The following is a 25,256-nucleotide window of genomic DNA, read 5'->3' as shown; positions in this document are numbered from 1 at the left end:
GATTCTAAGTGTCATGAATCCTACGTCCAGTCTCCACCACAACCATGGTAGAATTTCCACTATAATCAACTGATTACAATCACTAATACTATTGAATTACAACTTAATTCAACTAGTATCTACCACTAAACTTTCTTCACCAAAGTTTAGCTTCTCAAGTGTTGTCCCAACTTGGAAGGAGAACCTAAACAGATTCAAACTCACAAAGTGCTAACCCAACTTGGCAAGGGGAACTAGTCCTAGTTCAACAACTCAATTACACAGAATTTCAATGGCTCTTTCATGCATCACTCTTGCCTTTTCTCTCATGGCTTTTTCTACTCACATATTCAGCCTTTTCTCAATACAAAAGATGACACAAGATAGCCATAACAAAATAAATCATAAATGAAGCTCTAGTAGAAGAAAACGAATTCAGCTCAAGTGTTGAGATGATGCTCTTGAATGTGCTCTCTTTTTCTTGCTATCAAATGTTGAAGTGAGGCATCTCTTATAGAATCAGATTTCTCTTCCCATTGGTTCTTCCTTGCTCCATTCTGCTCCACTAACGCTGCTTGTTGGAGGGTCTGATCTACCAACCTCTGTTGTCCTTGGAGCTGCTGTCTTCCTTGGAATGCAAAGCACTTCTATTTTTGAGCCATTCCAACTGCTGTCTATAGCTCTGTGTTTTTGTTTTACTCTTACAAACTTTACTTGTGATCTTCTGCATTTTGATTTGCTGATGTCCTTGTGCTGAAAGTGTCCCCAACTGTCCTTATTTTTGTCTTGGTGTTACAGCTGTCCTTGTGTAATGCGAAATGTTCTTCTTGATTTTTCTTTTTCTTTTTTACTGATTTGTTGCCCATTAGCAAGTAATGGACTTAAGTGTTGGAGCTGTAACTCTTTAAGATGTTGAAGCAATACTAACTTGGACTGAAGCAACATATAAATGGGCCTGCATCACTTAGTACACACATTAAACCAACTTGGACTCTCAATCCAAATAACGTTTGTCATCATATATGAGCCCCAAAATCAAACTTAACTCAACAATCTCCCCCTTGATAACATACATGATAAAAGAGGATAATTGAATTTAAAAAATTAATTTAAATAAGTTGAGAGCACTTTCCTTTAATCTCCCCCTTACTATTAGCATTTCTCCCCCTTAATCATGGCTTATATCTTCAAGTGGATAAAAATTAAAATAGCCAAGAACAATTTACCAAAGTAATATATCACAGCAACAATAACACAGAACATAGAGCAATTAGTCACAGAGCAATTTAAAGTTAATCAAAGTAACACAGCAACAGATATCATTTAGCTTCATTGTCTGTGACCTAAGCCAATTCTAACTTTTCTTTTCTTTTTTTTCTTTTATTTTCTTTTCTTCCCTTTTTATCATCAAGGAGGAAAAAGACCCTACAAAAATCTATTAGTGGCTAACCAAAAGAGTCATCAAGCAGTAGAGTAGTTATGGGTTACAGTCATCCAAATGAAAGAAAAATAAAAGAGTTCAAGTAAAACAGTCTAATTCGCAGAAGAGATGAAAATATTCTAGGCATCAGAGTTTGAATCATTGGAGGCTTCATCGTCGTCTTTATTATCAGTAGTTATAAGGTGGTGCACAAAATTGTGATCTCAGGCAACGGTGCCAGAAACTCTATACACACGTCTTAATAAATCGTTTTTCATTCACAACTTCGATACAACTAACTAGCAAGTGCACTGGGTCATCCAAGTAATAAACCTTACGTGAGTAAGGGTCGATCCCACGGAGATTGTTGGTATGAAGCAAGCTATGGTCACCTTGTAAATCTCAGTCAGGCGGATATAAAATAGTTATGGAGTTTTCAAAAATAACTAATAAATAAATAGACATAAAATAAGGATAGAAACACTTATGTAATTCATTTGTGAGAATTTCAGATAAGCGTATAGAGATGCATTCGTTCCTCTGAACCTCTACTTTCCTGTTGTCTTCATCCAATCAATCTTACTCCTTTCTATGGCTGGCTTTATGTAAGGACATCACCGTTGCCAATGGCTACTTTTAATTCTCTCTGGAAAATGGTCTGATGCGCTGTCACTGCATGGCTAATCGTCTGGAGGCATCACCCTTGTCAATGGCTGCATCCTATCCTCTTATGAAAATGGTCCAAATGCTCTGTCACAGCACGGCTAATCATCTGAGGTTCTCGATCATACTGGAATAGGATTCACCCTCCTTTTGCGTCTGTCACTACGCCCAGCACTCGCGAGTCTGAAGTTCGTCACAGTCATTCAATCCCAGAGTCCTACTCGGAATACCACAGACAAGGTTTAAACTTTCCAGACTCTCATGAATGCTGCCATCAATCTAGCTTATACCACGAAGATTCTGATTAAGAGATCCAAGAGATACTCATTCAATCTAAGGTAGAACGGAAGTGGTTGTCAGGCACGCGTTCATAGGGAATGATGATGATTGTCACGTTCATCACATTTAGGTTGAAGTGCGAATGAATATCTTAGAAGCGGAATAAGTTGAATTGAATAGAAAAAATAGTAGTACTTTGCATTAATCTTTGAGGAACAGCAGAGCTCCACACCTTAATCTATGGAGTGCAGAAACTCTACCGTATGAAAATACATAAGTGAAAGTTCCAGGCATGGCCGAATGGCCAGCCCCCAAAACGTGATCACAGGATCAAAATACAATCCAGGATGATCCGAAGATGATTAATACAATAGTAAAAAGTTCTATTTATAATAAACTAGCTACTAGGGTTTACAGAAGTAAGTAATTGATGCATAAATCCACTTTCGGGGCCCACTTGGTGTGTGCTTGGGCTGAGCTTGAATGTTACACGTGCAGAGGCTCTTTCTGGAGTTGAACGCCAGGTTGTAACGTGTTTCTGGCGTTCAACTCTGGTTTGTGACTTGTTTCTGGCGTTTAACTCCAGACAGCAGCGTAGAACTGGCGTTCAACGCCCTTTTACATTGTCTAAACTCGACCAAAGTATGGACTATTATATATTTCTGGAAAGCCCTGGATATCTACTTTCCAACGCAATTAGAAGCGCGCCATTTTGAGTTCTGTAGCTCCAGAAAATCCACTTTGAGTGCAGGGAGGTCAGAATCCAACAGCATCAGCAGTCCTTCTTCAACCTCTGAATCTGATTTTTGCTCAAGTCCCTCAATTTCAGCCAGAAAATACCTGAAATCACAGAAAAACACACAAACTCATAGTAAAGTCCAGAAATGTGAATTTAACATAAAAACTAATGAAAACATCCCTAAAAGTAACTAGATTCTACTAAAAACATACTAAAAACAATGCCAAAAAGCGTATAAATTATCCGCTCATCACAACACCAAACTTAAATTGTTGCTTGTCCCCAAGCAACTGAAAATCAAATAGGATAAAAAGAAGAGATAAATTCCAAACTATCAATGAAACATAGCTCCAATCAGATGAGCGGGACTTGTAGCTTTTTGCCTCTTGAATAGTTTTGGCATCTCACTTTATCCATTGAGGTTCAGAATGATTGGCATCTATAGGAACTCAGAGTTCAGATAGTGTTATTGATTCTCCTATTTCAGTATGATGATTCTTGAACACAGCTATTTTATGAGTCTTGGCCGTGGCCCTAAGCACTTTGTTTTCCAGTATTACCACTGGATACATAAATGCCACAGACACATAACTGGGTGAACCTTTTCAGATTGTGACTCAGCTTTGCTAAAGTCCCCAATTAGAGGTGTCCAGGGTTCTTAAGCACACTCTTTTTTTGCTTTGGACCTTGACTTTAACCGCTCAGTCTCAAGTTTTCACTTGACACATTCACGCCACAAGCACATGGTTAGGGACAGCTTGATTTAGCCGCTTAGGCCAGGATTTTATTCCTTTAGGCCCTCCTATCCACTGATACTCAAAGCCTTGGGATCCTTTTTATCTACCCTTGCCTTTTGGTTTTAAGGGTTACTGGCTTTTTGCTCTTGCCTCTTGGTTTTAAGAGCTTTTGGCTTTTTATGCTTGCTTTTTCTCTTTTTTTTTTTCGCCTATTTTTTTTTCTGCAAGCTTTGTTCTTTGCTGCTTTTTCTTGCTTCAAGAATCATTTTTATGATTTTTCAGATTATCAAATAACATGTCTCCTTATCATCATTCTTTCAAGAGCCAACATATTTAACATTCTTAAACAACAACTTCAAAAGACATATGCACTGTTCAAGCATTCATTCAGAAAACAAGAAGCATTGTCACCACATCAATATAATTAAACTAAGTTCAAGGATAAATTCGAAACTCATGTACTTCTTGTTCTTTTGAATTAAAACAGTTTTCATTTAAGAGAGGTGATGGATTCATAGGACATTCATAACTTTAAGACAAAGTTACTAAATACTAATGATCATGTAATGAAGACACAAACATGGATAAGCACTTAACATAGAGGAAACGAAAAACAGAAAATAAGAACAAGGAATGAGTCCACCTTAGTGATGGTGGCGTTTCCTTCTTGAGGAACCAATGATGTCCTTGAGCTCTTCTATGTCTCTTCCTTGTCTTTGTTGCTCCTCCCTCATTGCTTTTTGATCTTCTCTTATTTCATGAAGGATGATGGAGTGCTCTTGATGTTCCACCCTTAATTGTCCCATGTTGGAACTTAATTCTCCTAGGGAGGTGTTGATTTGCTCCCAATAGTTTTGTGGAGGAAAATGCGTTTGAGGCATTTCCGGGATCTCATGGTGATGAGCTTCATGCGCCTCTTGAGCTCCATGAATGGGCTCTCTTGCTTGCTCCATCCTTTTCTTAGTGATGGGCTTCTCTTCCTCAATGGGAATGTCTCCTTCTATGAGAGCTCCAGCTGAGTAACATAGATGGCAAATAAGATGAGGAAAAGCTAGCCTTGCCCCAGGAGAGGGCTTTTTGGCTATTTTGTAGAATTCAAGGGAGATGACTTCATGAACTTCTACTTCCTCTCCAATCATGATGCTATGAATCATGATGGCCCGATCCACAGTAACTTCAGATCGGTTGCTAGTGGGGATGATGGAGCGTTGGATGAACTCCAACCATCCTCTAGCCACAGGCTTGAGGTCCAGTCTTCTTAATTGAACCGGCTTGCCTTTGGAGTCAATTTTCCATTGAGCTCCTTCCACACATATGTCCATGAAGACTTGGTCCAACCTTTGATTAAAGTTGACCCTTCTAGTGTAGGGGCGTGCATCTCCTTGCATCATAGGCAAGTTGAACGCCAACCTCACATTTTTCGGACTAAAATCTAAGTATTTCTCCTGAACCATTGTAATATAATTCTTTGGGTTTGGGTTCTTACTTTGATCATGGTTCCTAGTGATCCATGCATTGGCATAGAACTCTTGAACCATTAGGATGCCGACTTGTTGGATGGGGTTTGTTAGAACTTCCCAACCTCTTCTTTGGATTTCATGTCGGATCTCCGGATACTCATTTCTCTTGAGTTTGAAAGGGACCTCAGGGATCACCTTCTTCTTGACCACAACATCATAGAAGTGGTCTTGATGAGCTTTGGAGATGAATCTTTCCATCTCCCATGACTCGGAGGTGGAAGCTTTTGTCTTTCCTTTCCCTTTTCTAGAGGATTCTCCGGTCTTGTGTGAAAATGAGGAAGAATGGAGGGCTATATATAGTGGGGGGAGAGGGTGTTAGGTTCGGCCATTTAGGGTGGGTTGGGTGGGAAATTGATTTTGAATTTTGAAGGTAGGTGGAGTTTATGAGGTAGGTTTATGGGGAAGAGTGGATGGATGTGAGTGGTGAAGTGATGATAGGGAAGAGAGATTGAGGTGATTGGTGAAGAGTTTTGGGGAAGAGTGTTTATGGGATTGTGTGAAAGAGGGGTGAGAAGAAGTGAGTGGAGGTAGGTGGTGATCCTGTGGGGTCCACAGATCCTGAGGTGTTCAAGGATATACAACCTTGCACCAAATTAGGCATGCAAAATACCCTTGCACACAACTCTGGGCGTTCAGCGCCAGATTGGTGCTTGTTCTGGGCGTTGAACGCCCATTTGTTGCCCATTTCTGGCGTTGAACGCCAGAACCATGCTTGTTCTGGGCGTTCAGCGCCAGCTCTTCTCCAGGGTGCAATTCTGACGTTCAAACGCCTAGATGCTGCCCATTTTGGGCATTCAGCGCCAGAACCATGCTCTGTTCTGGCGTTGAACGCCAGTCAGGTGCTTCTTACTGGCGTTTAAACGCCAGTAAGGTCTTCCTCCAGGGTGTGATTTTTTTTTTGCTGTTTTTGATTCCGTTTTCAATTTTTATATTTATTTTGTGACTCCACATGATCATGAACCTAATAAAACATGAAAGAACAATAAAAATATAATTAGATAAAGATTGGGTTGCCTCCCAACAAGCGCTTCTTTAATGTCAATAGCTTGACAGTGGGCTCTTATGGAGCCTCACAGATGTTCAGAGCATTGTTGAGACTCCCCAACACCAAACTTAGAGTTTGGATATGGGAGTTCAACACCAAACTTAGAGTTTGACTGTGGGGGCTATGGTTGACTCTGTTTTGAGAGAAGCTTTTTATGCTTCCTCTCCATGTTTACAGAAGGATGACCTTGAGTTGCAAACACAAGGGAGTCCTCATTCATTTGAAGGACTAGTTCGCCTCTGTCAACATCAATCACAGCTCTTGCTGTGGCTAGGAAGGGTCTTCCAAGGATGATGGATTCATCCTCATTCTTTCCAGTATCCATGACTATGAAATCAGCAGGAATGTAAAGGCCTTCAACCTTTACTAACACGTCCTCTACTTGTCCATAAGCCTGTTTTCTTGAATTGTCTGCCATCTCTAATGAGATTTTAGCAGCTTGTACCCCAAAGATTCCCAGTTTCTCTATTACAGAGAGGGGCATGAGGTTTATCCCTGAACCAAGGTCATACAGAGCTTTTTCAAAAATCATGGTGCCTATGGTATAAGGTATTATGAACTTTCCAGGATCCTGTTTCTTCTGAGGCAATGTCAGTTGATCCAGATCACTCAGTTCATTGATGAACAAGGGAGGTTCATCTTCCCAAGTCTCAATGCCAAATAATTTGGCATTCAGATTCATGATTGCACCAAGGTACTTGGTAACTTGCTCTTCAGTAACATCCTCATTCTCTTCAGAAGAGGAATACTCATCAAAGCTCATGAATGGCATAAGGAGGTTTAATGGAATCTCTATGGTCTCTAGTTGAGTCTCAGATTCCTTTGGTTCCTCAAAGGAAAACTCCTTATTGATCACTGAATGTCCCAGGAGGTCTTCCTCCTTGGGATTCACGTCCTCCTCCTCTTTTGTGGTTTCGGCCATGATGGTTATTTCAATGGCCTTGCACTCTCCTTTTGAATTTTCTTCTGTATTTCTTGGGAGAGTACTAGGAGGGATTTCAGTGATCCTTTTACTCAGCTGGCCCACTTGTGCTTCCAAATTTCTAATGGAAGACCTTGTTTCATTCATGAAACTCACAGTGGCCTTAGATAGATCAGAGACTAAGTTTGCTAAATTAGAAGTGTTTTGTTCAGAGTTCTCTGTCTGTTGCTGAGTGGATGATGGAAAAGGTTTGCTGTTGCTAAACCTGTTTCTTCCACCATTATTAAAGCCTTGTTGAGGCTTTTGTTGATCCTTCCATGAGAAATTTGGATGCTTTCTCCATGATGAGTTATAGGTGTTTCCATAAGGTTCACCTAAGTAATTTACCTCTGCTATTGCAGGGTTCTCAGGATCATAGGCCTCTTCTTCAGAAGGCGCCTCTTGAGTACTGTTGGATGCAGCTTGCATTCCATTCAGACTCTGAGAAATCATATTGACTTGCTGAGTCAATATTTTATTCTGATCTAATATAGCATTCAGAGTATCAATTTCAAGAACTCCCTTCTTCATAGGAGTCCCATTACTCACAGGATTCCTCTCAGAAGTGTACATGAACTGATTATTAGCAACCATGTCAATGAGTTTTTAAGCTTCTGCAGGCATTTTCTTTAGGTGAATGGATCCACCTGCAGAGGTGTCCAATGACATTTTAGCTAATTCAGACAGACCATCATAGAATATGTCCAGGATGGTCCATTCTGAAAGCATGTCAGAAGGACACTTTTTGGTCAGTTCTTTGTATCTCTCCCAAGCTTCATAGAGGGATTCACCTTCTTTCCGTCTGAAGGTCTGAACATTACTCTAAGCTTACTCAGCTTTTGAGGAGGAAAGAACTTGGCTAAGAAAGCCTTGACCAGCTTATCCCAAGAGTTCAGGCTATCCTTTGGTTGAGAGTCCAACCATATTCTAGCTCTGTCTCTTACAGCAAAAGGGAAAAGCATGAGCCTGTAGACTTCAGGATCTACTCCATTAGTCTTAACAGTATCACATATCTGCAAGAATTCAGTTAAGAACTGAAAAGGATCTTCAGATGGAAGTCCATGGAACTTGCAGTTCTGCTGCATCAGAGAAATTAATTGAGGTTTCAGCTCAAAGTTGTTTGCTCCAATGGCAGGAATGGAGATGCTTCTTCCATGTAAATTGGAATTAGGTGCAGTAAAGTCACCAAGCATCCTCCTTGCATTATTGTTGTTGGGTTCGGCTGCCATCTCCTTTACTTGTTCGAAATTTTCAATAAGGTTGTCTCTGGATTGTTGTAATTTAGCTTCTCTTAGTTTCCTCTTCAGAGTCCTTTCAGGTTCTGGATCAGCTTCAACAAGAATGCCTTTTTTCTTGTTCCTGCTCATAAGAAAGAGAAGAGAACAAGAAAATAAGAGGAATCCTCTATGTCACAGTAAAGAGGTTCCTTATTGTTAGTAGAAGAAGAAAAGGAATAGGGATGAAGAAGAATGAAGAATCCAAACACAAGGGTAAGGATAGGAGGAGTGATTTGAGATGAGGAGATGTTAGTAGATGAATAGAATAAGATGAGAGAGGGGGATTTTCGAAAATTATTTTTGAAAAAGAGTTAGTGGTTTTCGAAAATAGTTTTTGAAAAAGGTTAGTAATTTTTCGAAAATTAAAATCAACATTAAAATAATTAGTTAATTAAAAAGAATTTTTTTGAAAAAGAGGGAGATATTTTCGAAAATTAGAGAGAGAGAGTTAGTTAGGTAGTTTTGAAAAAGATGAGAAACAAACAAAAAGTTAGTTAGTTAGTTGAAACAAGTTTGAAAATCAATTTTGAAAAGATAAGGAGATAAGAAGTTAGGAAGTTAGAAAAGATATTTTGAAATCAAATTTTTGAAAAAGATAAGATAAGAAGATATTTTTGAAAAGATATGATTGAAATTAGTTTTGAAAAAGATTTGATTTTTAAAATCACAATTAATGACTTGATTCACAAGAATTCACAAGATATGATTCTAGAACTAAAAGTTTGAATCTTTCTTAACAAGCAAGTAACAAACTTGAAATTTTTGAATCAAAACATTAATTGATGATGTTATTTTTGAAAATTATGAGATAAAATTAAGAAAAAGATTTTTGAAAAATATTTTTATAATTTTCGAAAATAAATAAGAAAAATGAAAAAGATTTGATTTTTGAAAAAGATAGGATTTTTAAATTGAAAATTTGATTTGACTCATAAAAACAATTAGATTTTTTTTTAAATTTTTGAAAAAGTCAAATCTAATTTTCGAAATTTTAAGAGAGAAAAAGAGAAAGATATTTTTTTTTATTTTTTTGAATTTTTAATGAGGAGAGAGAAGAACATGAAAATGATGCAATGCATGAAATTTTTAGATCAAAACAATGAATGCATGCAAGAATGCTATGAATGTCAAGATGAACACCAAGAACACTTTGAATGTCAAGATGAACACCAAGAACATATTTTTGAAAATTTTTATATGCAAAGAAAACATGCAAGACACCAAACTTAGAAATCTTTCATGTTTAGACTCTATAGATGCAAAAATGCACATGTAAAACAAGAAAAGATGCAAAACAAGAAAACATCAAGATCAAACAAGAATACTTACAAGAACAACTTGAAGATCATGAAGAACACTATGAATGCATGAATTTTCGAAAAATGCAAGATGAACATGCAATTGACACCAAACTTTCAACTTGACTCAAGACTCAAACAAGAACATGAAATATTTTTTATTTTTATGATTTTATGATTTTTTTTGGATTTTATATTTTTTTTTTTCGAAAACACAGGAGAAAATTTTTTTGAAAGATTTTTGAAAAAATTTTTGAAAATAAAACAAAAAAAAAATTACCTAATCTGAGCAACAAGATGAACCGTCAGTTGTCCAAACTCGAACAATCCCCGACAACGGCGCCAAAAACTTGGTGCACGAAATTGTGATCTCTGGTAATGGCTCCAAAAACTTGGTGCTCTAATCTCAATTCATGATTTGTCACAACTTCGATACAACTAACCAGCAAGTGCACTGGGTCGTCCAAGTAATAAACCTTACCTGAGTAAAGGTCGATCCCACGGAGATTGTCGGCTTGAAGCAAGCTATGGTCACCTTGTAAATCTCAGTCAGGCGGATATCAAAAGGTTATGGAGTTTTCGAAATTAAATAATAAGTAAACATAAAATAAGGATAGAAATACTTATGTAATTCATTGGTGAGAATTTCAGATAAGCGTATAGAGATGCTTTCGTTCCTCTGAACCTCTGCTTTCCTGCTGTCTTCATCCAATCAATCTTACTCATTTCCATGGATAGCTTTATGTAAGGGCATCACCGTTGTCAATGGCTACATCCCATCCTCTTGTGAAAATGGTCCAAATGCTCTGTCACAGCACGGCTAATCATCTGAGGTTCTCGATCATACTGGAATAGGATTCACCTCCTTTTGCGTCTGTCACTACGCCCAGCACTCGCGAGTTTGAAGTTCGTCACAGTCATTCAATCCCTGAATCCTACTCGGAATACCACAGACAAGGTTTAGACTTTCCAGATTCTCATGAATGCCGCCATCAATCTAGCTTACACCACGAAGATTCTGATTTAGAGATCTAAGAGATAATCATTCAATCGAAGGTAGAACGGAAGTGGTTGTCAGGCATGCATTCATAGGGAATGATGATGATTGTCACGTTCATCATATTCAGGTTGAAGTGCGAATGAATATCTTAGAAGCGGAACAAGTTGAATTGAATAGAAAAACAGTAGTACTTTGCATTAATCTTTGAGGAACAGCAGAGCTTCACACCTTAATCTATGGAGTGTAGAAACTCTACCGTTGAAAATACATAAGTGAAAGGTTCAGGCATGGCCGAGAGGCCAGCCCCCATGATCTAAGAACCAGGCGTCCAAAGATGATCCGAAGATCAAAAGATGATCCAAAGATGTCTAATACAATAGTAAAAAGTCCTATTTATAATAAACTAGTTACTAGGGTTTACAGAAGTAAGTAATTGATGCATAAATCCACTTCCGGGGCCCACTTGGTGTGTGCTTGGGCTGAGCTTGAATGTTACACGTGCAGAGTCTCTTTCTGGAGTTGAACGCCAGCTTTTGTGCCATTTTGAGCGTTGAACTCCACTTTGCAACTTGTTTCTGGCGCTGGACGCCAGAATTGGGCAGAGAGCTGGCGTTGAACGCCAGTTTGCGTCATCTAAACTTGGGCAAAGTATGAAATATTATATATTTCTAAAAAGCCCTCTACTTTCCAACGCAATTGGAAGCGCGCCATTTTGAGTTCTGTAGCTCCAGAAAATCCACTTTGAGTGCAGGGAGGTCAGAATCCAACAGCATCAGCAGTCCTTCTTCAACCTCTGAATCTGATTTTTGCTCAAGTCCCTCAATTTCAGCCAGAAAATACCTGAAATCACAGAAAAACACACAAACTCATAGTAAAGTCCAGAAATGTGAATTTAACATAAAAACTAATGAAAACATCCCTAAAAGTAACCAGATTCTACTAAAAACATACTAAAAACAATGCCAAAAAGCATATAAATTATCCACTCATCAATCACCTCTAATTGAAATAATTTTTAAACTCTTTTCATTTTGAATCTTCTTGCTGAATTTTTCGAAAAAAGAAAATGCTTCATGTTTAGGAGCGAGAAAAAACACCCAACCAAACCTAGTGTAGTCATCCACAATAACCATTCTATAATTTTTTCCTCCAAGACTTTGAGTTCTAGTTGGTCCGAACAGATCAAGATGCATCAGCTCCAATGGTTTCTTAGTTGAGACATCTTCCTTGGGTTTAAAAGAGGTTTTTGTTTATTTACCCATTTGACAAGCATCACAAGTGATATCTTTATCAAATTTGATGTTAGGAGGACCTCTTACTAAGCCCTTTTTAACAAGTTTAGAGATTTGGAACATACTAGCATGTCCTAATCTCTTATGCCACATCTATTTTTCAAATTCCATTGAAGAGAAACAAGTCACATTTTAAACTTTAAGATCATCTAGTGTGAGACCATAAACATTGTCACTTCTTTTTGCAACAAACAAAACAACCCCTGTTTTCTCATTAATGACCATACAATCTACTTTCCTAAAGGTTACAACATATCCAAGGTCACACAATTGACTTATGCTCAATAGGTTATGCTTTAATCCATCTACTAAAAAGACACTATCAATGCAAGTAGAAAAATCTTTGCCAACCTTACCAATGGCAATTATTTTACCTTTACCATTATCTCCAAAAGTGACAAATCCTCCATCATACTTGTTGAGTTTAATGAAGAAAGTATCCTTTCCGGTCATATGCCTTGAACATCCACTATCAAGATACAACATGTCCAATTTCTTCTTGGATGTAAGGCAAACCTGCATGTTCTTCAACTGACCTTAGATATCCAAATCCATTTGGATCCTCTTATGTGAAATCTTGTTGGTTGCCCAAGAGCATTATAATCATGAACAACTTTATATAATTTACTATCATTACCAAAAGACCTTAGAAAGATGAAGCATTGTTGAGGATCATGACCTTTTCTATTGCACTTATAGCAATGGTTCTTACTCACTGATTTTTTAAGTTTACTGAAAATTTTTGGTTTGAAAATCTTGGAAGAGGAAGCTTCAGATTTTTTAACATTTTGTTTGAAAACAGCCTTACTTTCCTCTTTGAATCCAAGTCCAGATTTTTCACCACTAAATCTCTGACAAGCAAGTAATTTATCAAGATTTTGTGAACCTTGAATAAATTTTGCTAAGTCTTCATTAAAGTTTTTAATTTGTTCATTAACCTTTTATTTTTAGCAATTAAATTAGTGGAGGCAGTGACCGTATGCTTGAGTTTGAATATGTTTAATTCAGCTCTTAAAGCATTGTTTTCTTCTTTTAAAGAAATTTCATCACAAGCTTCGGTTGCCTTTACTTTTTCTAGTAAGAAATCGTTTTCATCTCTCAATGCTTCATTATCTTTCTTGTATTTAACATATTTTTTTAAGAGTTTCTTAGAGTTCATAGTAAAGTCTTTGATAATGTAGTGCAATTCATCAATAGATAGGTCACAGAGATCTACCTCATCTTCATCATCGTGATCAGCCATCAAGCATAGTTGAGCCTTTTGATCTGAGTCTTCAAAACTGGTGTCATTTTCCAAGTCTTTCTATGTTTTCATCATCACTTTCTTTTGGTCCTTCTTTGATTTTTCGCCTTTCCTTAATTGAGGACAATCTGACTTGAAGTGACCTGGTTCCTTGCAGTGGTGACATGTGAACTTGGCTTGATCCTTCTTGAAATCTTTAGATGAATAACTTCCTTTGCCTTTGTTTTTTAATCTCAGTAATCTCCTCATTTTTCTAGCAAAGAGCACCATTTTTTCATCCGAGAAACTGTCATCAGATTCTTCTTCTTTGATTGTCATTCTTGATTTCAGTGCTACACTTTTCTTCTTGTCATCTTTGTCTTGAGACATGTGAGTAGTTTTATAGGCCAGCAGCATGCCTGTTAGCTCATCATAGGTGATTTTTATCAAATCATTTCTTTCAGAGATGGTTGTGCTTTTTACTTCCCACTTCTTCGTAAGACTCCTTAAGATCTTCCTTACCAAGGTTTCTTCAAAATAGCTCTTTCCCATGGCATCCAGATTGTTGATGATTATTGAAAACCTTTCGAACATTTGATCGATGCTCTCTTCCTCATTCATATTGAACATTTCATACTCCTTCATCAGCATATCAATTCTGGTTTCCCTTACTTGTTTAGTACCTTCATGGGTGAGTCTGAGCTTGTCCCTGATTTCTTTAGCTGTCTTGCACCTTGAAACTTTTCTGTATTCTTCAAAACTGATTGTGCAGTGCATTAGGTTGATTGCCTTTGCATTGAGTTCAACCTTCTTCTTTTCTTCCTCTGTCCACTCGTTGTCTTCTTTAGCCACAACTTCTCCATCAGCATTTTGCTTAGTTGGAACATCTGATCTATTGAGAATAATCTTCCAAATGTTGTAGTCGATTGACTGCACAAAGATTCTCATTCTCTCTTTCCAGAAGGAATAGTTACTGCCATTGAAGTAAGGAGGTCTATTATTCGACTATCCTTCAGTGAGAGTGTACGCCATGATGTTAGGACCCATATTGTTGGCCATGGATCTTTGCTCCAAGCTGTGAAGCTTGACTCCTTGAGACCTTGCTCCTGATACCAATTGATAGAACTGTTGAACTTGAGAAAGGATGGTTGAATCAAGTTGGCTCAAAAATAAACGTTTCAACTTCTGTTTTTGCGGAAGCTAATTTTGCAGGAGATTTTTTTGTTTTGTCTCATACTTAGAAAAGAAATAGAGAATGAAAGAAGAGAAAGAGGCCAACATGTATCTTGGATCAGATTCTAAGTGTCATGAATCCTACGTCCAGTCTCCACCACAACCATGGTGGAATTTCCACTATAATCAACTGATTACAATCACTAATACTATTGAATTACAACTTAATTCAACTAGTATCTACCACTAAACTTTCTTCACCAAAGTTTAGCTTCTCAAGTGCTGTCCCAACTTGGAAGGAGAACCTAAACAGATTCAAACTCACAAAGTGCTAACCCAACTTGGCAAGGGGAACTAGTCCTAGTTCAACAACTCAATTACACAGAATTTCAATGGCTCTTTCATGCATCACTCTTGCCTTTTCTCTCATGACTTTTTCTACTCACATATTCAGCCTTTTCTCAATACAAAAGATGACACAAGATATCCATAACAAAATAAATCATAAATGAAGCTCTAGTAGAAGAAAACAAATTCAGTTCAAGTGTTGAGATGATGCTCTTGAATGTGCTCTCTTTTTCTTGCTATCAAATGTTGAAGTGGGGCATCTCTTATAGAATCAGATTTCTCTTCCCATTGGTTCTTCCTTGCTCCATTCTGCTCCACTAACGCTGCTTGTTGGAGGGTCTGATCTACCAACCTCTGTTGTCCTTGGAGCTGCTGTCTTCCTTGGAATGCAAAACACTTCTATTTTTGAGCCATTCCAACTGCTGTCTATAGCTCTGTGTTTTTGTTTTACTCTTACAAACTTTACTTGTGATCTTCTGCATTTTGATTTGCTGATGTCCTTGTACTGAGAGTGTCCCCAACTGTCCTTATTTTTGTCTTGGTGTTACAGCTGTCCTTGTGTAATGCCAAATGTTCTTCTTGCTTTTTCTTCTTTTTGTTCCCACCATTTGTATTCGGTGCTCTCTCTCTCTCTCTCTTGGCTCATGTACTGATTTGTTGCCCATTAGCAAGTAATGGACTTAAGTGTTGGAGCTGTAACTCTTTAAGATGTTAAAGCAATACTAACTTGGACTGAAGCAACATATAAATGGGCCTGCATCACTTAGTACACACATTAAACCAACTTGGACTCTCAATCCAAATAATGTTTGTCATCATATATGAGCCCCAAAATCAAACCTAACTCAACAATCTCTCTCTTGATGACAAACATGATAAAAGAAGATAATTGAATTTAAAAAATTAATTTAAATGAGTTGAGAGGAAGTAAAATTTGATGATGAAACCATAAAATGAAGCTTTATGATTGAGGAAGACATTTGGAGAGATGTTACAAAGGCTCTCAAACATCTATACAATTAAGAAGTAGTAGCACAAATGAGTAAAAGAAATCGTGGCCCAAAGTTCTGAGCATCAATTACTAGAAAATCTAAGAAAGAAACAAAAGAAATTCAAAGAGTATGATCCTAGTAAATGCTTGTGGTGAACTTGTGTCAAAGAGAGAGACTTGAGCAAGTAAAATTTTAGGGGTGCTTCATCTACACCTAGCACCTTAGACCAACTGATTTGAGAGTGTTAATTGAAAACTTATCTAAAGAGCTGCTTTGAGATAAAACATCTAGAGTTGAGAGTTGCAGTTAAGCAAAAAGAGAATCAAGAAAGGAAAATAAAGATGAAAGAAAAAGTGCAATGCTATTTCAAGGTGACAACATATAAAGAGACCTCTGTGACATCATTTAAAAGGAATCCCCAAGTTTTGAGAATTTCAATGTAGGAATTAACAATTGAGGAATTTCATGCATGGTTACAATAGTAATTATCTCATCATCTCTTGATTGCCTTACACAGGTCTTAAACTTCCTTCACTCAAGTTGCTTAAGAACAACATTTGTGCATTGCTCTAGCTTTCTTGAGGATAAGTAATGTTTAAACTTGGTGTTGTGATGCACGTGCATCTTAGCTAGTTAGTTTAAGACTCTTTTTCATCAAATAAATCATGAATCTTGCTTACTAATCAAGTGTTTTTGTGGTTAATTCCCAATTATGTTGCATGCAAAGAATCATTTCATGAATATAAGAGCTAAGATTGATGCACTTGTGTATATTAGGTAATTTTGTGACTAATAGAACTAAGTTTGTTGCACTTATGTACATTAGCTCATTTTGTGTTAATTCATGAGATTAAGAACCAAGCATTGATACAGTTATGTTTAATGATTTTTAGAAGAATGATAGTGAAGAATGGTGTGAGATTCAAGTTGCTCAAGGATGAAATTAGTGAAAAATAAGAAATGGCATTAAAGATTATGTTGTGTATTCATGCATGCAAGCCATGCATAATCATAACTTAGAAGCTTAATGAAGCAAGCAACAAGCAACTTCCCAAGACTTTCAAGTTCACAAAAATGCATGGTGTGTTAGTAACACTTCATTTGTGAAATGCCACTTTCAACAACACATGCAACAAAGCGCCACCTCCGACCACGCCCTCACTAAGTCCCAGCTCCAGAATGCATAGCATTAGTAACGCTGAGTTGGTGAAGTGTTACTTCAAGGGGGTGCCAGCGACACTTCCATCACCCTAGAGCATGAAATTTGACAACAAAGAAGCGTTAGTAACGCTGAGTTGGTGAAGCGTTACTCAGAGGGAGTGCCAGCACTCTCCAGTATTCAAGCCCTCCAGCCTTTGCATGGCGTTAGTAACGCAGCCTTGAGGAAGCGCCATCCAAGGGGGCGCCAGCAACAATGGGAAATGACATTAGGAGCATGGCGTTAGTAACGCCTCAAAGCTAAAGCATTACTTCAGGAGGCACCTTCGATCGTACAAAAATGTAGAAATCAAGGCACTCATGCGCACGCGACACCTTTGCGTACGCGAAAAAAAAAAAAAGACTTGTGCGTACGCGACACTCATGCGTTCGCACAACACCATTATCTTGCATGGAGAATCAGAAGCGTTAGTAACGCCAATGAAGTGAGGTGTTACCTTCACTAACACCTTCGACGAGTTATAGGACCTGAGAGCTTCAAATTGGCACATTTTGGGCATTAGTAACGCAGCCTTGAGGGAGCGCCATCTTCACTGACACCATAAATGATGTTGTAATTCCTGTGAACTCCATTTGGACCAAAGCCAAAGCATTAGTAACGCTGTCAATCTCAAAGCGTTAATTGTACTAGCGCCAAAGCTAAAAATCTATCCTGAAATCTGCAATTTAGAGCCCAAAAAAGAGATCCAATTCAGAAGAGCAAGCCTTATGGGTAGTAAACGAAATGTAAATTTGTAATTTGAGTTGAATTTGAATTTGGAAGGCTAGAGTAGTATATAAATGCGGAGTAAGGGTTAATACTCAAATTCGTCCCTAAAAGATCACACGATCTTTATTTTCGTCTGCGAATGATTTTTTTAATCAAATTAGTCCCTGAAAGATAAAATGTAAGTCAAATTAGTCCTTCCGTCAGTTGGATGATAATGTGTCACGTTAAGTAACACTTGGCATGATGTCGTGACACGACACGTGATAGGTCAGTGACACGTGGCACATCACATGGCAGGTCAGTGACGCGTGGCACGCCACATGGCAGTTCAGTGACACGTGGCACGTCACGTAGCAGTTCAGTGACACGTGGCACGCGTCACGTGGCAGGTCAGTGACACGTGGCATGCCACTTGATATGTAAAAAAGTTTTTTATAGTCAAAATAGTCCTTGAAAGTCCATACGTAAGTCATTTTCATCCCTCAAATTTTAAAAATTAGTCAAACTAGTCCTTATATAATTTTTTTTTACTTTTTCTTCATAATATTAAATTTGAAATATTTTTGATACTACTAATTTTAATAGAAATGTAATTGACAAACAAAACATTAGTAATTGTATCTTTTCTTCTTAAAATTTTTTCAATAAAATTATCTCTCTCCTTTAATTCTTCTCAAAATCTCTCATATTCTTTTCTATTTTAAAACCTTTTTCTTACATTATTACATTTTGCTGGAATATATATATATACTCAGAATTAAAATGTATGTATTTATTAACCTAAACAAAGTTATATGCTCAAAATCAAAATTTATGTATGTTAACCTAAACAAATTTTTCTTTTAATTTCACAAATTAATGAGATAAAATGAAATAGGAAACATTATACCTATGCATAACACAGGCTACTCCGCACTAGTACATTATATAAATAGATATGCTTCGTATTAAAATAAAATTCCTTTTATTTTAAATGAAATATTTAAAAAATTATATTAGAATATTAAGATTCAAAAAGTGATTCCATAAATCAGTTTTTCAATTATTGAGTTTTACTATATAAATTAAACAATAATAAAAATTATAATTTTAAAAAATTTAAAAGATTTAAAATTTAAAATAATTACTATATTATTTAGTAAAATTTAAAATATTAAATTTTTAAATATATAATCAACAATAATTTGATAAACTCATTTAAATAAAAAAAATTCACATAAAAAATTACAATTTGAAAATGTAAAATTTTAAAATACAAATGACGAAATAACTTTATAAAAATTTAATTATTTTTATTATTTTATGTAAAGAGAATTTTGTTTATTAAGGTTTAAAAAAAAATATTAAAATTAGTAGTATCAAAAAATTTTGTAAATTTAATATTATAAAAAATTATATAAAGACTAATTTGACTAATTTTTAAAATTTGAGGGATGAAAATGACTTACGTCTGGACTTTCAAGGACTATTTTGACTATAAAAATTTTTTTTACATGTCAAGTGACACGTGTCACTGACCTGCCACGTGGCATATCACGTGTCATTGACCTGCCACGTGGCGTGTTACGACATCATGCCACGTGGCGTGTTACGTCATCATGCCACGTGGCACTTCACGTGACACGTCATCATCCAACTGACGGAAGGACTAATTTGACTTACATTTTATCTTTCAGGGACTAATTTGATTAAAAATATCATTCGGGGACGAAAATGAAGATCGCGTGATCTTTCAGGGACTAATTTGAGTATTAACCTTGCAGAATGAAGACATAAGAAAGGGACCTCTTCTTTTTCTTTTTAGCTTTTCAATTTTTTTTGAAAGGATGTTTTTAGCTATGAGTCACTAACTTTTCTCTCCATTGGGGAGGAGCGTTGTTGAATAATAATGAATTAATGTTCTCTTTCTTCTCTTCTTGATTCAAGCTTTGTTAATCTAATGGAGAGTTTTTGCTCTTCACGGATTCAATTCTATCGGAAGAGGAATTGAATCTATTTGAATTCTATGAAAATTTGGAAAAGGGATCATAGTAATTTGGTTTAAAACTCTATCCTCATAAGTCTTCTGATTTTTTTTATTCAGAATCTGATATGTGACATATACTCGGTCTAAATCAAGATCTTAAGAATTGTGTGGCTTGGGATTAGAATTTATGCTTCACCTCTTCTCATGAGCAATAGATCAAGGAATTGACAATTGATCAAGTTTAGAGAAATTGAATTGTCAAGGAATTGGAATTCAGTTACTTATGATTTGTCAGAAATCTAACTTTGCATGATTAAGAGGGAAGTGAGAATTATTCCGAAAGATTCAGCATCTCCAATCCCTAATGTCTTTAATTCATATCAAATTTCTAGTCTTTTACTGCTCTCTTACATTACAAGTTATCTATATGCTTTCCTTTTATTCTCTTTAATTACAGCTTATCCTTACTTCTCTAGTCAATTGAATGTTTATTAATTCGTTGTTATTTACTTTCTAGTTCTTTTTATTCTTGCAATTTAATATTCTTGCATTTTAATTCCCAATAATTTACATTTTCGCTATTTACATTCAAGTCAGTTATTGCTTTATTTTATGTTTGTTTAAGTCATTTAATTCTCTAATTGCTCATCATCCCAGTATGAATCATCTAACTAGAACAATTAATTAACCATTGATTGTTTAATCTATTAATTCTCGTGGGATCTACACTCACTCACCGTGAGTTTATTACTTGGTACGACCCGTTGCACTTGCCGGTAGTTTTGCGGATATTGAATTGTAAAATCCGTATCAATAGATACTTTTAAGATTAATTGTGATGCTAGTTATCCTGATTTTGATGATAGTATTGATTTTGCTCTCGTTATTAGAGATTGTAATAGGTGTTGGGAAAGAAGGTGTTTGAAATGATTAAGAGTAATAGTAGGAAAATTATTTGCTATTTGAAGAGATTATCTCTTAGTATAGAATGTGGATCCACAAGATATTATTTGTGAGACGAATTGTGTGGAGACGTTTAATCTTATTACTAATCATAAAGATGATTTTGGATTTATTAATCTGTTGGTGTTTAAAATAAAGAATATCATGTATTAGAATTAATGAGTAAACTTTCGTTTTATTATGAGATATGCAAACACACTATGGCATGATAAAGATGTCAATAAAATTACAACTTAATCAAATAAAACTTCCCTTTTTTTGGGAGGAATTTAAAAATGGTCTTAAGCAAGACTATTCTTTGTTTAAGCGAGACTATTCTTTGTTTAAGCAATTCCTCGCTTTTGTTTTCTTTCTTAATTTTTAAGTGTAAAAAAATTTAAAAATTAATTTATATTTTAATTTTAATATTAATAGAATATCAAATACTTTATATTATATTTTATATATATACGTTACGTGTTTGTGTCATGTTTCGTATGCGTGTAAGCGCATTGTAGAATATAAAAGATCTTCTTAGCACCCTACTATTATATTCTATTCTATTAAACACGAATGCAGTATCAGTTTTATAATTATTACTTCTTAAAGAGAGAGAGAGAGAAAGATAGGGGGGGGGGGGGTTGTTCTCAAGAAATAATAGTAGGCTTATATAAATAAATAGAACAGAAAAGTAAACTCTCATTCAATAACATAATGGCTCTTATCTTACATAAATATGATTCAGTGCTTTCTTAAAACACACCAAACAAAGAAAATGGAAACTAATAATAATCCTATAATCCCCACCTCCTAACCAAAAGCATGGAGGAGACATGCATAAAAAAAATCCCCTAACTTCCCTCTAATACCATCCAACAAGGCTTGGATTCGAAAAAAACAGAAATCCAAGACCCATGGAGGAATACACACACTATTGTGACTTCATCTTCAATGATTATCCCCATTCTCAACCCCACATACTATAATATTACAAGGAGATAGTACACACTGTACAAGGGATGAAGAAGTTACATGGAGGATTCACACACCTATTGTGTGCCCTCATCTTCAATGATTATCCTCATTCTCAATATCACAGGCTATATATATTACAGACTGTACAAGGGATGAAGTTACATGGGGTTCTTTTGCTTAAACTGGCCCCACATCTATCATCTCCCAGAAGTGGCCAAGGTTCTGTCGTTGGAGACATCAGAATTTGCTATGAATGAGGGTAAACGGAGGGGATTTAAACTGGGTGCAGCAGGTTGAACTGGTTTCGGTTTTGGTTTTGGTTTTGGTGTGTATGTGAAGTTGAGTTCTTTGTTGGCAGCAAGTGCTAGAAGTTCTTTCTCTTCTAACCCTTTTGTTGGCTCCAAGCTACATCTTTCTGGAGTGTGTTTAGCTAATGCATCTCTAAACTTCTTTATCTGTAGTTTGATAAAAATAAACTGAGTGAGTTTGAAATTTGAATACTGTTTAATTATTATGTTCCCTACCAATTAAGCCAACAAGGAAAATGAACAAATCCGTCAGGAAATACAAGAATTAAACATCTATAATTTATGAAGGTGAAAGCAAATATTGACAATAATGCTAGGGTGACAATTAACTTAACATCTAAAATTCATGTATATAACGTCCAAAAATACATACTTATTACATCTAATGTTATGTACTTATTTCAGAGGTAATTAATGAATGTAAAATATGACAACTTTGGATTGATTTGGACTAGTTTTTATTGTCTCCCAAACATTTCTAAATATTCAATACTTGGTCTCACGTTAACATTATTCCTCAAATCAAACAGTCATAGCTCATAATCTTATCCAATACCATATTAGGCAATAAAGTGGGCAAGGTAATCAAACTCTACTTAGACTGGAAAAATACAACTTCAAAGTTTTAAGAGTTTAATTGTGAACTGTAAACTCATCGTCAACGAGTTAACATTGAAAAGGGGAACAATACAATAATGACCATGGCTTGTGCTAAAGATTTCAAACATGCACAATATGAATTAACCAAACAAGGAAAGTAAACAAGTATTTGATCACATATGGAACAAGATTGAGATTGACAACAGAATGCTGCACTAACCGTAGCATTGGTACAGCTAAACTGGCATAAACGACCTTCAGCTCCTCTATAGAAGCGGAAGAAGGGAAGAACATGGACATTGAGGCTATAACACATGGATCTATGATCCTCATAGTTCACCTGAAGGAACTGAATATCAGGATTCATCTCAGCCAATTGACATATCTGCAAAACCACAACCAAAAAGTAACACTAAAAATCAGAAACGTTCCAAATTAGCCAAATATAAGAGTCATGAACAAAGATAGGGCTTAATAGATATGGGATTTAGTCTGAACTGTTGATGGCAGAGTCAACAGTTTCAGATCTAGTCTCTCATACAAGAGAATATACATATAAGGAACATGAATTCAACCACTAGGGACCAAAAAACCACTTTTAAAAAAAAAAAACATTTTTCATATTTTGTAACAATTCATAAAATAATCAAACCCGGAGCCCCTCCCCCCCCCCCCCCCCCCCGGCGCGGGGCAAAAAAAAAAAAACCACAAAAACACACACAATTATTTCTTTAAAAATCTGAAACAAAGCACCCAAAATTTGAAACAGTTATTTTCCCTGACCCTAATCTCTATAACTATAAACCAAAAGAGAAGGGGGTTGTTTGTGAAGAATTTATATACCTTAGGATGAAGGGCTTTGCAGCCACCACAACCAGGACTGAAGAAATCAACAATAACAAGCTTGTCCCCTGCGTTCAATAGTGAATTCACAAGGTCCTCTGCGGAAATCACTTCCCTCATGTTAGGTTGAATCCCTTTCTCCCACCATTTCTGAACCTTACCAATTCTACCAGTCATCTGACCAAAAAAATTAAAAATTAACAAAGAGAATTGGAAGAAATCGGATACTATTTCATGAAAAAATAACAAAATCCCTAATATCCAGAGAAAAGAAGGGGTCTTTTCTCAAATTCAAGCAAAAAGTATATTTTAAAAACAAAAAATTAATTTTAACCAACCTGAGACACTATAGAAGGCCGAAGCTGCGAATTAACCCTGTTAGGCGATGATGATCTATTCACACGAAATACGAGCTTTTTGCCATGAAAATCAGATGACAGAGTTGAAGATCTGAGCACCTGTGATTTCATCTTCAAAGAAGGGAATCTCTTCAAACCATAACCAAAGCTATAACTCTTAGGAACGACAGAAACCCTAGGATTATGATGATGTTGTGTATCTCCATGCCATGAAGAAACCAAGCTCGTCTTGGTCAAAAGCTCGGCCATTTTTTCTTTATCTCCGTTTGAAATTTCTTCAGAACTTCACAAAATCAGAACAAATTCTCCGTTCAGATTCAATATTTTATCTTCGGATTCGGGTTTTGTCGAGAAAATTTAGATGGAGAAGGAAGAAAAAGAAAAAACCGGCGACGGATAAGGGATTGAAAAGAAAAAAGCTTTATTGAAAAGCAACGTCAAACAAACGTGAGAAGTGGGATAAAAGATACAAGTTGTTTGAAACGGTAAACGGAAGTATTAGAAAAGCAATATATAACATATTACGTTATTAATAAACAAATAACAAAAATAATTAGTCACCAAAAAAAAAAATAACAAAAATAATTTTTCTTACAAAAACAATTATGGCGCGATTATTCTGGTATTTTTGAAGGATTTACCTAACAATTAAATATTATTTTATAACATAATAAATGTTAACGCATAAAATATTTTTTATATTTTTATTTAAATATATAATATTAATTTGAATTAAACTCTAAATTAATTTATTGTATTATTTTTATATTAAGAGACTATAAAATTTGAAAATACTTATTCCTTAGGTAACTTTAGAAAAATTTAATGTATATTGTAAAAATTTATTTTTATTGAAAATTTTAATTATGTGCAAATAAAAAACCGATACCGATAACCGAAGCCTCTAAAACCTAGTAGTGGCTAAAGGGTAAGATTATAAAACAGATAATGTTGAATTATTGCGTGGATTGGATTGAACTTCGAGTTTCTGATGGGGTCGTCGGAAAGATCGGATGGTGTGGATTGATCAGTTTGGACACGTGTTAATTTCTTGTGGCCCCGTGGTGGAACGCAATTTTATACTACACAAGAGTAAGTATTTTAAATTTATTTAAGGTTTGGTGGGGAGCATTGTATGTGGTGAAAGGTCGCAGGCTGCAACACGTTTCATAATCGTTGTGATGGGTTTTGATTTTGAAGTTATTGAATTAGTGCTTTTGGATAAGGCCACCCGCCAGCTTCTTTGTTTGCCACCTCATTGTGACTTGGAAGTCAGAAAAGCACAATTTTTTTTTTAAAGATTTACTTAATATGTAGGATTTTTTTTTTCAATAAATAAATTTATTTATTTATCAAAATAAACAATGTATAGCGATTTGACTAAAATGTAT

The 25,256-nt window shown here is 35.9% G+C and overlaps 1 protein-coding gene and 1 non-coding gene across 2 annotated transcripts; one reads left to right on the top strand and one right to left on the bottom strand.

The window, feature by feature from the left end:
* The first annotated feature begins 8,066 nt into the window (after nt 1-8,066).
* Nucleotides 8,067-8,173, top strand: LOC112761796 (small nucleolar RNA R71). The gene has a single exon (XR_003182173.1). It is a non-coding gene; the product is annotated as a small nucleolar RNA R71 (small nucleolar RNA).
* A 13,282-nt stretch (nt 8,174-21,455) lies between these two features.
* LOC112754905 (thioredoxin-like 1-1, chloroplastic) lies at nt 21,456-25,036 on the bottom strand. The gene is made up of 4 exons (XM_025802705.3): nt 23,845-25,036; nt 23,507-23,683; nt 22,884-23,048; nt 21,456-22,210 (listed from the first exon to the last, which is right to left on the bottom strand). Exons 1-4 carry the CDS (start codon nt 24,112-24,114, stop codon nt 21,953-21,955), a joined length of 870 nt encoding a protein of 289 aa, XP_025658490.1. The 5' UTR covers nt 24,115-25,036; the 3' UTR covers nt 21,456-21,952.
* Nucleotides 25,037-25,256: the final 220 nt, after the last annotated feature.

Source organism: Arachis hypogaea, chromosome 16, assembly GCF_003086295.3.
Source record: "Arachis hypogaea cultivar Tifrunner chromosome 16, arahy.Tifrunner.gnm2.J5K5, whole genome shotgun sequence".
Taxonomy (NCBI): Eukaryota; Viridiplantae; Streptophyta; class Magnoliopsida; order Fabales; family Fabaceae; genus Arachis; species Arachis hypogaea.
Note: the sequence above shows the minus strand (reverse complement) of the source record. Positions and strands in the feature narration are given on the sequence as shown.